General features: G+C 39.5%; 1 protein-coding gene and 1 long non-coding RNA gene across 3 annotated transcripts; both read left to right on the forward strand.

Moving 5' to 3' along the window:
* Positions 1-291: 291 nt before the first annotated feature.
* On the forward strand, positions 292-10,102 carry LOC5507044 (transcription factor E2F5). 2 transcript variants are annotated; one of them, XM_001627662.3, is made up of 7 exons: positions 293-460; positions 616-725; positions 4,365-4,635; positions 5,303-5,561; positions 6,117-6,167; positions 6,233-6,283; positions 7,885-10,102. In XM_001627662.3, the coding sequence occupies exons 1-7, from the start codon at positions 302-304 to the stop codon at positions 8,028-8,030; spliced, it is 1,047 nt and encodes a 348-aa protein (XP_001627712.2). In that variant the 5' UTR covers positions 293-301; the 3' UTR covers positions 8,031-10,102. The 2 variants fall into 2 exon arrangements, with proteins under 2 accessions (XP_032231399.1, XP_001627712.2); XM_032375508.2 differs by lacking the exon at positions 6,117-6,167 and having other exon boundaries at positions 292-460.
* On the forward strand, positions 6,290-7,428 carry LOC125559131. Its single transcript, XR_007306367.1, has 2 exons — positions 6,290-7,323; positions 7,368-7,428. It is a non-coding gene; the product is annotated as an uncharacterized LOC125559131 (long non-coding RNA).
* Positions 10,103-13,033: the final 2,931 nt, after the last annotated feature.

A 13,033-nucleotide genomic window follows, 5' to 3' on the forward strand; every position in this document is an offset into this window, starting at 1 on the left:
TCAAGGACCCTGGAACCGAATGGAATGCCGCCACAACTCATCCCTTGGGGGTGGTTATAAAGACTACAAATTTTACCTCTTACATTAACTTCAAAATTCACCCAAATCTGTTAATGAACTAAGTAAAGGAAAGATAACGTAAAAAATATACTACATAGTCAGTTTAGTGAATTTGAGGTAGAGATGAGTCAGTTTTAATTCATTGTTTGTTTTTAAATATCCTACCCGTCCCTCACTTTTTTTTACTGACACAAAGGCCTATAACGGCGGCACTATTTAAATCTGGATTTTGGCCAATCAGATGATCGCAAAGAATTTCTGCAGCATGCAGCTCGGGAACATGGCGGATTTCGGTTCTCCGGGAACTCCGAGCCGACATGAAAAATCGCTCGGTTTATTGACAACGAAATTCGTCAGCCTACTCCAAGAGGCGAAAGATGGAGTATTAGATCTTAAAGTTGTAAGTTACCAAAAAAGGATGTAAAATTTGCTATCCCTTCTTGGCTATTTCTGTGATCTTGTACGGAAACAGGAGAGTGTCGTTCGAGCCCTCGCGCAATAGAGGTCTTCCTCGAGTGGTGTGGTATTTACAATATGTGTTTTTTTTTTTCGTAGGCGGCCGATACCTTGGCAGTACGACAGAAGAGAAGAATCTACGATATAACAAATGTTTTAGAAGGGATCGGACTTATTGAGAAGAAATCTAAGAACAGTATTCAGTGGAAGTAAGTAAGAACAACATGCTCCTGTTGATTTCTTGTCGATGGGAGTGAAAGTCATCGCTTGTGAGCTCGCAGCCCGTGTCCAACACTCATGAACGCTTTTATTTCATAGATCAATAATTATTCTGGGTGCACTACACCTTTAATGTAAGAGTTAAACCTTTAGTTATATCCGTCACGAATTTGTCTTGTTTTAGAATGAATAATTTGTCGGACATTTCGCGCTATAGTTCCTGTGACTCAAGCAATCTTTTAGATGAAATTTGAAACTTCACTTCTCATCGAATGACCAAAAATAAATGCGATATCCTGCAGATATTTTACACTGCTTTAGGGGCAAAGTTGTGTTGTAATGATAAAGATTGGTTTCTTCTGTTGATTTACGTTTTTGCTGAAAAGCTTGCTTATTACAAAAAAATATATTACTTAACTTAAGTTATAAGAATTTTGTAAAATTCTTGTTCTAATTACGAAATGTAAAAGCCAGGTTTTTTTGGTCTCTTCTTAAAGTCTTAAAATTGTTTTAACACAGTGTTTATTGGGTTTTTCCAGCTTTACATTAAATTCCTCTGAAGATTGTGTAAATGACCTTTCCATTGTCTTATCTAAACTCCTTGTTTGGTATGCTGATGTGGCAGAAATGCATCCTTAACTATCTTTTCTGAAACAAACAAGCTTTGACTTTTAATATTGCTTTTAAAAGTCAGAAGTTTTAATGCTGAAAAAAGCTTAATTGTAAATGTACGTCATAATTCACCTTTATTTGTTTAACTCTGTTATGTTTGACTGATTTTTAAAAATATTCATTTTTTTAAACGTAGGATCAATACTCTTCAGTCCTCTTTGGCTTCTACACTTTTTGTGTTACAGCAAACAAAACGTTCATAGTTTACTGCTTATACAACAAATTCCCTTTACACTCTTTTTTTATAAGAACGTCTAATTTCAAGTTGAGGCTAGACCGTTCTTATATTTGGGACATTTTAAGGCTGAATATGTTCTTATTGATGTTCTTAAATTTTAGTGTATATAAGTATATAATACATACACATCATTACACTAATGATCAATAGCAATAATCATGTTGTTACTATGACCACAATTTGATTCTGAATTTTAAAACGCATCAGGAGAAAAAAATCTGCTATCTGAGCATCAACATGTTCTTACAATTAGGGCCCGGTTGCACTATCAAGATGTTCAGGACATCTCTGTTTCGATAAGCCCAGAAACTGACAGATGTCCCGACATGTTATAAAGCTAAGTGCGACCTATGTTTTTACCCAACGCGACAAATTCGCTTGTCAGGACAAAACATCAAAGGGGCCCATGTCCTGACCTGGGGCAGGACATCTACCTGATATCAGGGCAACTCTGTTTGTTTTTATTCTTATCGCGCAAAGGACGTCACTTACACATAAAGGTGAATGGTCTCAAATAGCAACCTTTGCTCCTGTTTCGTTCGCTCCTTCGACAATCACACACAATTTAACAATGTCTAATAGTGCGTAGATGTCATGCAACAAACATATCCTCCTAAATGTCCCTGACATCTCCTGAACATCTTGCTAGTGTGACTTAGGTGAAATCTCAGGCTGAACGTTCTTATAAAAAAGGTAATTTTAAAAAAATAGTGTACTAACAGCTTTTAAACCTGTAAAAAAAATATTTAAAAAAATACAGACGCTAAGGGTTCCGTCCTTGCTAACCCGGATTTGTTTAAATCTGTATACTTTTTATACGTTCTGCCCACACTTACACGGGGGTTGGATCCGCGTATCTGTATACTTTTAAAAAACTCTGTTGAAAGTGATGGTCCAAAGTATGGACGGTCAAATCCATATCAAAATGAAAACGATGGCGTTATATCGCAGATGTGTCTGCTGCTTTGAGCATACCATAAAAATGACTTCATACCATAACTTTCAGAGTTTTCTGATGATCCGTGCTAGTGTGGAAGGCTGGCTCTTTGCTAAGACTAAAGTGTGGACATGAATCAAGTGTTGCGCTTTTGGCGAAATGAATCCGGATACTTTTGAATTTGTGTTAATGTTGACAACCCTGAAGGTAGAAGGGCCTACAATATTATTCCTCTTAAGGAGACTGTGATTTTCAGATGTTTTTGCCCTCAGTCGGTTGTAATGTTGAATTGGAAGCATCTGTTTGCATTACAGGAAGTCCCATTGTAATTGAATACTTGCATTTTTGTTTAGAGCTCTGGAAAAACTTTGCTAACAAGCGTAAAAGGGTTTGAGGGGTTTTGAGAGTATTCATACAAGAAAAGACAATAACAGCAATTTCAAACTCCATGTAGGTGGCCCAGTGTGTTAGCGTGTCAGTGTATGGGGCCTCTCACCACAGGTGGCCCAGTGTGTTAGTGTGTCAGCGTATGGGGCCTCTCACCACAGGTGGCCCAGTGTGTTAGCGTGTCATCGTATGGGGCCTCTCACCACAGGTGGCCCAGTGTGTAAGCGTGTCAGCGTATGGGGCCTCTCACCACAGGTGGCCCAGTGTGTTAGCGTGTCAGCATTTGGGACCTAACGCCTCTGCTGAAACAGGTTTGATTCCCGGTCGAGACATGGATAGTATTTTTCTGTTTCTCAGTCCTGACTTTGACTTGTTGAATGGATGTGAGCTTACTAGAAGCTTGTGTTCCTCAGTTTTAAGATAGGACATTCTCAATGCATTAGGATTTTAAATGAAGCGCTTTGAACACGGTTTGTAATGAAGCACTACATAAATTCTATAGATATTCTATAAATAAGTGCTATATAAATTTTATATTATTTTTTATGGCAGTTTATGAAAGTTTTATTTTTCTCTTGTGTTATCCAATCCCCCCTCAAAAAAAAAAAAAAATATATATATATATATATGTATAGTGATCATCAAGCCTGAGCATCATGTTTTTCTGGGTTGGCAAGAACAGTAGACAAAGCTCTTTTCATTCCTTATCAGAAGACAAATTAGGTGAAAAAATCTAAAAATAACAAAAAATCTAAAAATACAAAGATTTCTGTTTCATATAAAGATAATAATTGCAATAGCAGATAGGAATTTAATACTTTCTCCCATGTGGTATTTTCCTGTATGTACTATTTAAAACAATAGGAGTGTTTTCGTGGATATAAAATCCCGGGGGATTTTATATGAGTCCGTTTAATAACGCAAAAAATGCCTACTAAAAAGAGCAGAGGAGGAAGTAACTTTGAGAACTGTGTTCCTCCGTCAACCAAAAGTTCTACTAAGTGGGCATTCAAGACTTTTGCAGAATGACAATTGCAAAGGGCTATCAAGGACCCATCACGACCTTCAATAAGGAAGTGCAATTCACACACAATACACAAAGAAATATCATTCGATGTTTGTCACAACTTTTCAATCCTTAAAAAAAAGCTTTTCTTCTTTAATTTGCGAAACACTCAGGATTATTAACATACTATCAGGCCGTATTTAAAGCCACATTGTCACCAGTTTACCTCCGGAGGTCTGACTGAAATGCAACCGTTAAAAGACAATAGAATCTATTAGAATCCGCATTATTTTTACTTGAGAGTATTAATTGATGTATCCATTGTTATAATTGTTGTTGTTGAAGTTAAATCCTGCTAGACTAATAGTGTAAAACTGTTCTTCTTGTAGGGGTGCCGGCCCAGGGTGTAACACTAGAGAAATCTCAGATAAACTTGTTGTTTTGAAAAAAGAGCTAGAAGCTTTAGATGAAGAAGAGCGAAAACTTGATGAACAGAGAGCCTGGGTACAACAGAGTCTAAAAAACATTTCTGAAGATCCAGAGAATGAGAAACTGGCTTTTGTGACATATGATGATGTATGTAAATCATTTAAGGGGGACACCTTACTTGCGATTCAAGCTCCCTCGGGAACACAACTGGAGGTTCCAATTCCTGAACAGGTGAGTCATAATAAGCTGGTATAGCAGTGCAGGGGTTTCCATTAGGCCCCTGCAGCCAGGGGGAACCACCAACTATTTTAAAAGGTGGTTAAAGTTTTATTTGATTTAATAGAATAAAATCACCTCCACCCCCTACTTATCAATCTCAACCGCCTACTCTGTACCTTAATGAAACCCCTGGTTGTGGCTTTTCACATGCTATTAAAGGTTATAAAAAAACTGTCCACTATGGATAGCTCATTGTTTGTGTTACTTTGAGTGGGCTAACGGTGTTCCCTGAATCAAATTGTCTGCCTTAATCTATATTACTTTATAAGCAGAGTAGAATTTTCTACTTAACAAACCCCCATTGGCTGCACAGCATAGTTTGCTAGAGAGTGGAACTGAAATATGAAGAATGCAGGGGTTTCATTAAGTTTCAGAGTAGGTTGTATAAATTGATAAATAGGGGTGGAAGTTATTTTGTTTTATTAGTTTAAATTAAACATTAATTGACTCTTAAAAAAAAATAGAAAATGGTAGCTGGGGGTTCCACCGACTGCCGGGCCAAAATGAAACCCCTGGAATGTATAAAAACATTTGTCATTTATTGGTGGAGGTGGGTAAAGATTTTCAGAAAAAGTTTCTTAGAAAGCCGTTTTTGTCTATCATGTCTTTTGTCTACCAGGTTCCTGGTATGCCTAAAAAGTACCAGATACACCTGAAGAGCCAAAATGGCCCTATCCATGTGCTGCTTGTGAACAAGGATGCAGCAGGAGATAGTCCTGTAGTCACACCTGTACCACCCCTGGCAGAGGAGAATGGAAATAATGATACAAATCCTGAGGAGCCAATGGAAGCAGAAACAAATGGGGCTGCAAGCAGTTGTAGCAGTTTGGAGAATGCCCCGGCGAAAGTTAAGACAGAGGTTCTTGATACAAGTCAAGGTGAGAGAAAGTTCATTGTTATGAGTGAGCTTGTGAATGACAATACATGTTGGCTGTTATGTTTTACAAAAATTGTCTTTCTAAAATATTGTTATCATTCACTATCAAAACTGCCAAAAGCGGCCAAACAGAAACGTGACATTTTTCCTAAAGCGGCCAAAAGCAGCCAATTTGCATACAACTCATAACAATCGTCCAATTAATTGAATTATAGTAGACAATGGAAATGGGTTCTTTGTGTCACTGTGTTGTGCTGGAGTGCTTTTTGGGGCTGTGATAAGGAATGTCTACTTTTAGGCCATGATATGGATTACAGATCTAGTTTGTTCCTTGGTTTCTTGTTGGTTGAAAGTTTTATGGCAGGTTGTTCTTGTTCCCAGTTTGCTTACAAAAGATTATTTGTAAATAACAACAGCATCATGCAAAACACAATTGAAAGACAAAATGAAATGCTGTAACTGATAAGAAGCAACCAGCCTGCTTAATGTTTAATACAGTTTTGTGTTTATTTTATTTACTGTTTAATTTCTTTTGTTTTATTTATTGACTTTTTAGCAAAAGAGCTCAAAGATGTTGCTAATGACATCATCTTTGGAAATGGAAAAGGTATACTAAGTTTAGTAAAATGATAAAAAACAGTTGATTTGGTGCTTAACTATTCCTTTCTTTAGACCCTGGCAAGATAGCAGATGAGGTTATTGATGAACTTATGTCTGCTGAAGGTAATTCGCAAGGAACAAAATATTTACCATATATTATATTTTGTTTGGTAGCTTTGCCATTGATAATGATATTGAAAAATGTATTATTAATAATAATAGTAAACTTGTTGTGATAGTGTTTGTAATATACTTCAAAAACTCATTAATATTCAATAGCCATTTTATCCAATCCGATGACGAGATTTAGTCACAAGGATGAGGTTTTATAGCACATAATCCCCTCTTCATTCTAAAAGTGTGGGGAGGGAATTGAATTAATCTCCAGGGAATTATGGGGAGCAATAGCGACTTCAAAGAGATGCATATTAGGATGAACATTTTATATAAAGAATACTAACGCAGGTGAAATTTTATATTAAAACTTCATCCTAATTTGCATATGAAATAAAACTAAAATACATAAAGAGCTCTCTAGATTATAATGTCAAATATCAAATAGTCATTACACGTTTAATCACTTTGTAGTGAAATTGATGGTGCAGTGTTTGAAAGTACAAGCTGTGAGCGTAGTAGGTTGATGGTGCAGTGTTTGAAAGTACAAGCTGTGAGCGAAGTAGGTTGATGGTGCAGTTATTGAAAGTACAAGCTGTGAGCGAAGTAGGTTGATGGTGCAGTTATTAAAAGTACAAGCTGTGAGCGTAGTAGGTTGATGGTGCAGTGTTTGAAAGTACAAGCTGTGAGCGTAGTAGGTTGATGGTGCAGTTATTGAAAGTACAAGCTGTGAGCGAAGTAGGTTGATGGTGCAGTTATTGAAAGTACAAGCTGTGAGCGAAGTAGGTTGATGGTGCAGTTATTGAAATACAAGCTGTGAGCGTAGTAGGTTGATGGTGCAGTGTTTGAAAGTACAAGCTGTGAGCGAAGTAGGTTGATGGTGCAGTTATTGAAAGTACAAGCTGTGAGCGAAGTAGGTTGATGGTGCAGTTATTGAAAGTACAAGCTGTGAGCGTAGTAGGTTGATGGTGCAGTTATTGAAAGTACAAGCTGTGAGCGTAGTAGGTTGATGGTGCAGTTATTGAAAGTACAAGCTGTGAGCGTAGTAGGTTGATGGTGCAGTTATTGAAAGTACAAGCTGTGAGCGTAGTAGGTTGAGCTGGTGGTGCAGCCTCAGGCAAAGCAATGTTAGCCAAGAAATCGTCGGAAACATCAATATCGAACAAATCTAAACTACCTTCCTCCTTACTTATATTTAAACAGGTTTCCATTTCAGAAGGGCCAAGAAATTTACTAACAAGAATGTTAATAATGTTAACACCCAACGTTTGGGCCTCCCCAAAATCTACCGAGAATGTTAATTGCTCCCTTGTATTCTTTAATTCCTCTTTGTATTCTTTAAGCATTGTTTTTTTCCATTGTTTTACTATGTACAAAGGAAGAAGGTCAATAGAAGCTATTAATATTAATGATGTGTTGAAGCCATTCAAAACACTTGAAGATTGTGTTTTCGTTGATATAAAATCCCAAGTGTGTTTTAAATAGTACATACAGTATAGGGACTAACATGATAGCCATCTGTTTTAGACATTCACATACCATATATACCGTATAGGGTATATCGCACACAATCATCTGTATTTATCTTTGTGATGTGATTTTCCTTTTAGTGTATGCTCCTCTACTACGTTTATCCCCGCCACCCGCTGACCATGACTACTACTTTAATCTGGATGACAATGAGGGGGTCTGTGACCTTTTTGACATCCCAAACCTCGACATGAACATGTCATTACAGGGTACCATGGCCACATAGGCATACTGCTGCATGAAGGCTAGTGTACTTTGATTTAGATGCTATGTATATATAACAAGACAGGTAGGAGAAAAATTCAGGATTTTTAAGTGAGTGTAAACAGCCAGATACACATCTAAAGTTGAAAACAACTTTCTTCTTAAAGTAGGTATGATAAAAAATGCTGATCCTATTCAAAGTTTGATTTTTTTTTCTTTCATATCATATTTTTTCATATCATAGATTATGGTATCATAATTATGAAAGTGAGTTAAATTGTCTATTTGCACCACTGGCTACTACTATGATATTCTGTAAATACAATAGGCCATTCAGCTCCTGATAAATCATGCTCAAAGCCTAAAATGCCAATTGAAAATGTACAATCTCCATTTGTTCGTAATGTACAATCATAGTTTCAGTCCTATTTTCAATCATTTAGAATACTGTTATTTTTTATTCCCCATTTTCTGTGCCATTCTGAAATGTAGCAAAGTTGTTATTTGAAAACATGGCAACCATTGACTATTTATTGTTAAAAGCCATAATGTTCCTAACAATTATTTGTCAAGATTTGCCTTGCTTTAAGACACTAACTTGTGAACAATTCTTGACGCGACAGGGGATTCTAAAATAGAGATCGTCAATAAAACAGCTGTAGACTCATATAAAGAAGATACTACGGAAAGATTAAGCAGAATTTTAGTAAACCTATATTTTTCTAATGAAAGGTTTTTTTTTAAGGAATTTGTAAGGATCTGCACAGATCACTTGTGAACTATTTTGATTTATAGTACTGTTTGATTTATTTATTTTTCCTTAAAGAGGCCGTCTCATCCAGTGTACACTGCACGCTTGTGCTTGTTTTCTCCAGATCTTGAGCGAGCGCATACGTTATTCAGCCCTATCCCCTTCGGATAATTTCGATGGGCGCAAAAGGTTTGAAAGTTATGTTGGCGCACACTGCACACACACCGAGTGTGTTAAGCAAAATCCTTTTCTTGAAGTCTCTACAAGACGGGGACCCGGGACTGGGACCTCAAGTTCCCAGATAACAACACAAACATGAGCGTGCAGTGCACACTGGGTGAGACGGCCCCTTTAACCTTTTCTATGAATACAGACAGTAAGTCATAACCTTTTCAAAGAAGTGAACAGCACAGGAAAGTTGAATAATTCAATACTAATGCATGAGCTATTATATATATTATGCCAACAACCTCTAAGGAAGCAGTCCCTTTGCTTGATTTTTGTTATCATTATAACTAATTTTTGTGTAAGGTTGATATGATTTATTATTAATCACAGCTTACAGGTGTATTATTATTATTTTCTTTTGTTACTGCTTAAAAGGTGAATGGAATTTCCTTGTTTTGTGGAGATTTAAGAAATGGCTATTTTCAGTGTATCTTCTGATTTTTGTGTTCTGATTATTGTAATCAGAAGCTTGAATAAAGCAAGTAGCTTGATTGAAGTCTGAAATGAGGCAGGTTTCAGGGTGAGTTTTATAGGAATCATGTACTTGAGTCATGAAATCTTCTTCACCTAACTACAAAGCTGTTGTTTGCTATCCATGAAATTAATTTTGTACTTTCTATTGATTATTTGATCACGCTCTTTGTATTTTATGTTCTTTTTCTTTGCTATTGAATTAGGGAATCCTGCAAAGGTCAGTGTAAGTATTTTAAAATTTCTAAGCCATACACCAATGAAATCGTTTTGACGTTAAAGAGCCCTTGTCAGCCACACCTTTGTTATTGTTTTCATTCAATATTTAAATACAAATTATATGAAGAATTTCGAAAAGCTATCTAGATACACAATGTCTTAAACTTTGTTTACCAAACAAAAATATCACAGTAGCTTCCTATATTTAGCCAATGGAAATGAAGGCTTTCTCCATGCTTGGTATTTTGCTAGGATGACAGGAAGCTTCAGTCCCTGTCTGTGGAGAAATTGGTCTTTTGCCTTTACGGGCTTATTTCGCCTTTTTTGTACTGTGGTGTCAGTATAACTATCTCGAGTTGAAGAAGTTAGAAATAGTACCCCTTATTCATTGTAAATAATTATTGAATAAACTATTACTTCTTTCACTAATGTCTTATGAGAATGTCTTGATATGACCCTCGCCTACCTGCACCCTCACCTTCTACCCAAGCCCTCACCTTCTACCCGCGCCCACAGTTTCTACCCACGCCCTCACCTTCTACCCGTGCCCTCACCTTCTACCCTTGCCCTCACCTTCTACCCGCGCCCTCACCTTCTACCCATGCCCTCACCTACCCGTGCCCTCACCTTCTACCCATGCCCTCACCTTCTACCCGCGCCCACAGTTTCTACCCATGCCCTCACCTTCTACCCGTGCCCTCACCTTCTACCCGTGCCCTCACCTTCTACCCGTGCCCTCACCTTCTACCCGTGCCCTCAACTTCTACCCGTGCCCTCAACTTCTACCTGTGCCAGCACCTTCTACCCGTACCCTCATTTTCTACCCATGCGCTCACCTACCTTAACCCACACCTACCCGTGATCTCACCTTCTACCCACGCCCTTACCTTCTACCCGTGCCCTCACCTACCCTTGCCCTCACCTTCTACATTCACCCTCACCTACCAACGCCCTCATCTACCCATGCCCTCACCTTCTACTCCCACCCTCACCTACCCACGCCCTCACCTTTTACCTGTAACCTCACCTTCTACCTGCGCTTTAACCTTCTACCTGCACTGTCACCTACCTGCACACCTCGCCTTCCACCTGTACTCTTACCTTCTACTGACACCCTCACTTTCTACCTGCACCCTCACCTATTCTCCCCTACACCTTTTTAACGCAACCTCACCTTCTACCTGTACCCTCACCTTTTTTACGCACCCTCACCTTCTACTTGTACCTTCTGCTTGTACCCTAACCTACCCACACCCTCATCTTTTACCCGCACCCTCACCTTCTACCCACACCCTCATCTACCTGCAACCTCACCTTCTACTCACACCCTCATCTTCTACCTGTACCCTCTCCTCCTTCATGCACCCTCACCTTCTACACGCACCCTCACCTATCCTCATCTTCTACCTGCACCCTCACCTTTTACCTGCATCCTCTCCTACCTGCACCCTCACTATCCTCACCTTCTACCTGCGCCCTCACCTATCCACACTCACCTTCTACACGCACCCTCACCTTTCCACCCCCCTCATCTGGTACACGCGCCCTCACCTTCTACCCATGCCCTCACCTTCTACCCGTGCCCTCACCTTCTACCCCTGCCAGCACCTTCTACCCGTACCCTCATTTTCTACCCATGCCCTCACCTACCTTAACCCACACCTTCTACCCACGCCCTTACCTTCTACCCGTGTTCTCACCTACCCTTGCCCTCAACTTCTACCCTTGCCCTCACCTTCTACTCTTGCCCTCACCTTCTACCTTCACCCTCACCTACCAACGCCCTCATCTACCCGTGCCCTCACCTTCTACTCCCACCCTCACCTACCCACGCCCTCACCTTTTACCTGTAACCTCACCTTCTACCTGCACCGCCACCTACCTGCACCCCTCGCCTTCCACCTGTACTCTTACCTTTTACTGACACCCTCACTTTCTACTCACTCACTTTCTATCTGCACCCTCACCTATTCTCCCCCTAACCTTCTTCACGCACCCTCACCTTCTACCTGTACCCTCACCTTCTACCTACAGCCTCACCTTTTTTACCCACCCTCACCTTCTACTTGTACCTTCTGCTTGTACCCTAACCTACCCACACCCTCATCTTCTACCTGCACCTTCACCTACCCACACCCTCATCTTTTACCCGCACCCTCTTCTACCTGCACCCTCACCTTCTACCCACACCCTCATCTACCTGCACCCTCACCTTCTACTCACACCCTCATCTTCTACCTGTACCCTCTCCTCCTTCATGCACCCTCACCTTCTACACGCACCCTCACCTATCCTCACCTTCTATCTGCACCCTCACCTTTTACCTGCATCCTCTCCTACCTGCACCCTCACTATCCTCACCTTCTACCTGCGCCCTCACCTATCCACACTCTCACCTTCTACGCACACCCTCACCTTCTACACGCACCCTCATCTGGTACACGCGCCCTCACCTTCTACCTAAACCGGTAGAATTAAGTAGTAAGCAATTTAAGTGTTCCCTTTTCTAGAAGAAAATGGCATTGCTGTTTTCTGTCCGGCTCCCAAAGATGCTTTTATTTTCTTTTTAGAAATCGCGTTTAAAAAATAAAGAAGTCCTGCTAGTAACACTTGTTCGCGCCCCGTTAGCAGTGGCCCTTTTTGCGGTATTTCGCTGGAGGCCTCAGCACTGATGACCGTCGATATTGATTATCGACCACAGCAATGACGAGAGACTAATTACTCTATAATAGTGTAAGTGTAATTATCAGTTTAATGACAAACATTAAATCACGTAAAAATCAACCCTACCGTTTGAAAATAAACGAAATGATCAACGCAAGTTTCATTCATGCAGCTTTATTTTAATAAATGAAACTTATGGGGTGAAACTAATTCACGAAGGGTTATTTTTACAATGAAATCTTTATAACGACAGAGGCATTTACGCTAATAATCCATATATTGTTCATCGTTGCTGTTATGGGTCAATAATTGGTGTCACCCTGGTAACCGAGTAAAAACTAGAAGGAGAGCGGCAAGGGGGGTGCCGGTCACAACCGGTTTGGTACATAGAGAATGGCACGATATATTACGTCATTTTGTTGCCTTTTGTTTGGATTGACGAAACAGCTTTGACAAGAAACTATAAATTTAGTTTGGCATTCACTTCAAACAAATGATTTGGAACGTTACTTTGCTATTAGTTTCGGTAGATTGCAAAATTATACTAGTACTAGTTCGACGTATCTTCTCCGGATCACATCATTACTAGCGGACATTTTTACCGATCTAAGGTTCGGCATTTTTCTTCATTTTGCGAAGCATATTTATGGCTACTGTATATGTCCATAAGCCAGACAAACGAGAAGACACTA

This window comes from Nematostella vectensis, chromosome 13, assembly GCF_932526225.1.
Source record: "Nematostella vectensis chromosome 13, jaNemVect1.1, whole genome shotgun sequence".
Taxonomy (NCBI): domain Eukaryota; kingdom Metazoa; phylum Cnidaria; class Anthozoa; order Actiniaria; family Edwardsiidae; genus Nematostella; species Nematostella vectensis.

Excerpts from the sequence above, each read along its gene's own strand:
- LOC5507044 (XM_001627662.3), top strand. The coding sequence starts at position 302 with ATGATCGCAAAGAATTTCTGCAGCATGCAGCTCGGGAACATGGCGGAT. Across the intron at positions 461-615 it reads GAGTATTAGATCTTAAAGTT|GCGGCCGATACCTTGGCAGT; the intron begins GTAAGTTACCAA and ends TTTTTTTCGTAG. Across the intron at positions 5,562-6,116 it reads GGTTCTTGATACAAGTCAAG|CAAAAGAGCTCAAAGATGTT; the intron begins GTGAGAGAAAGT and ends TTGACTTTTTAG.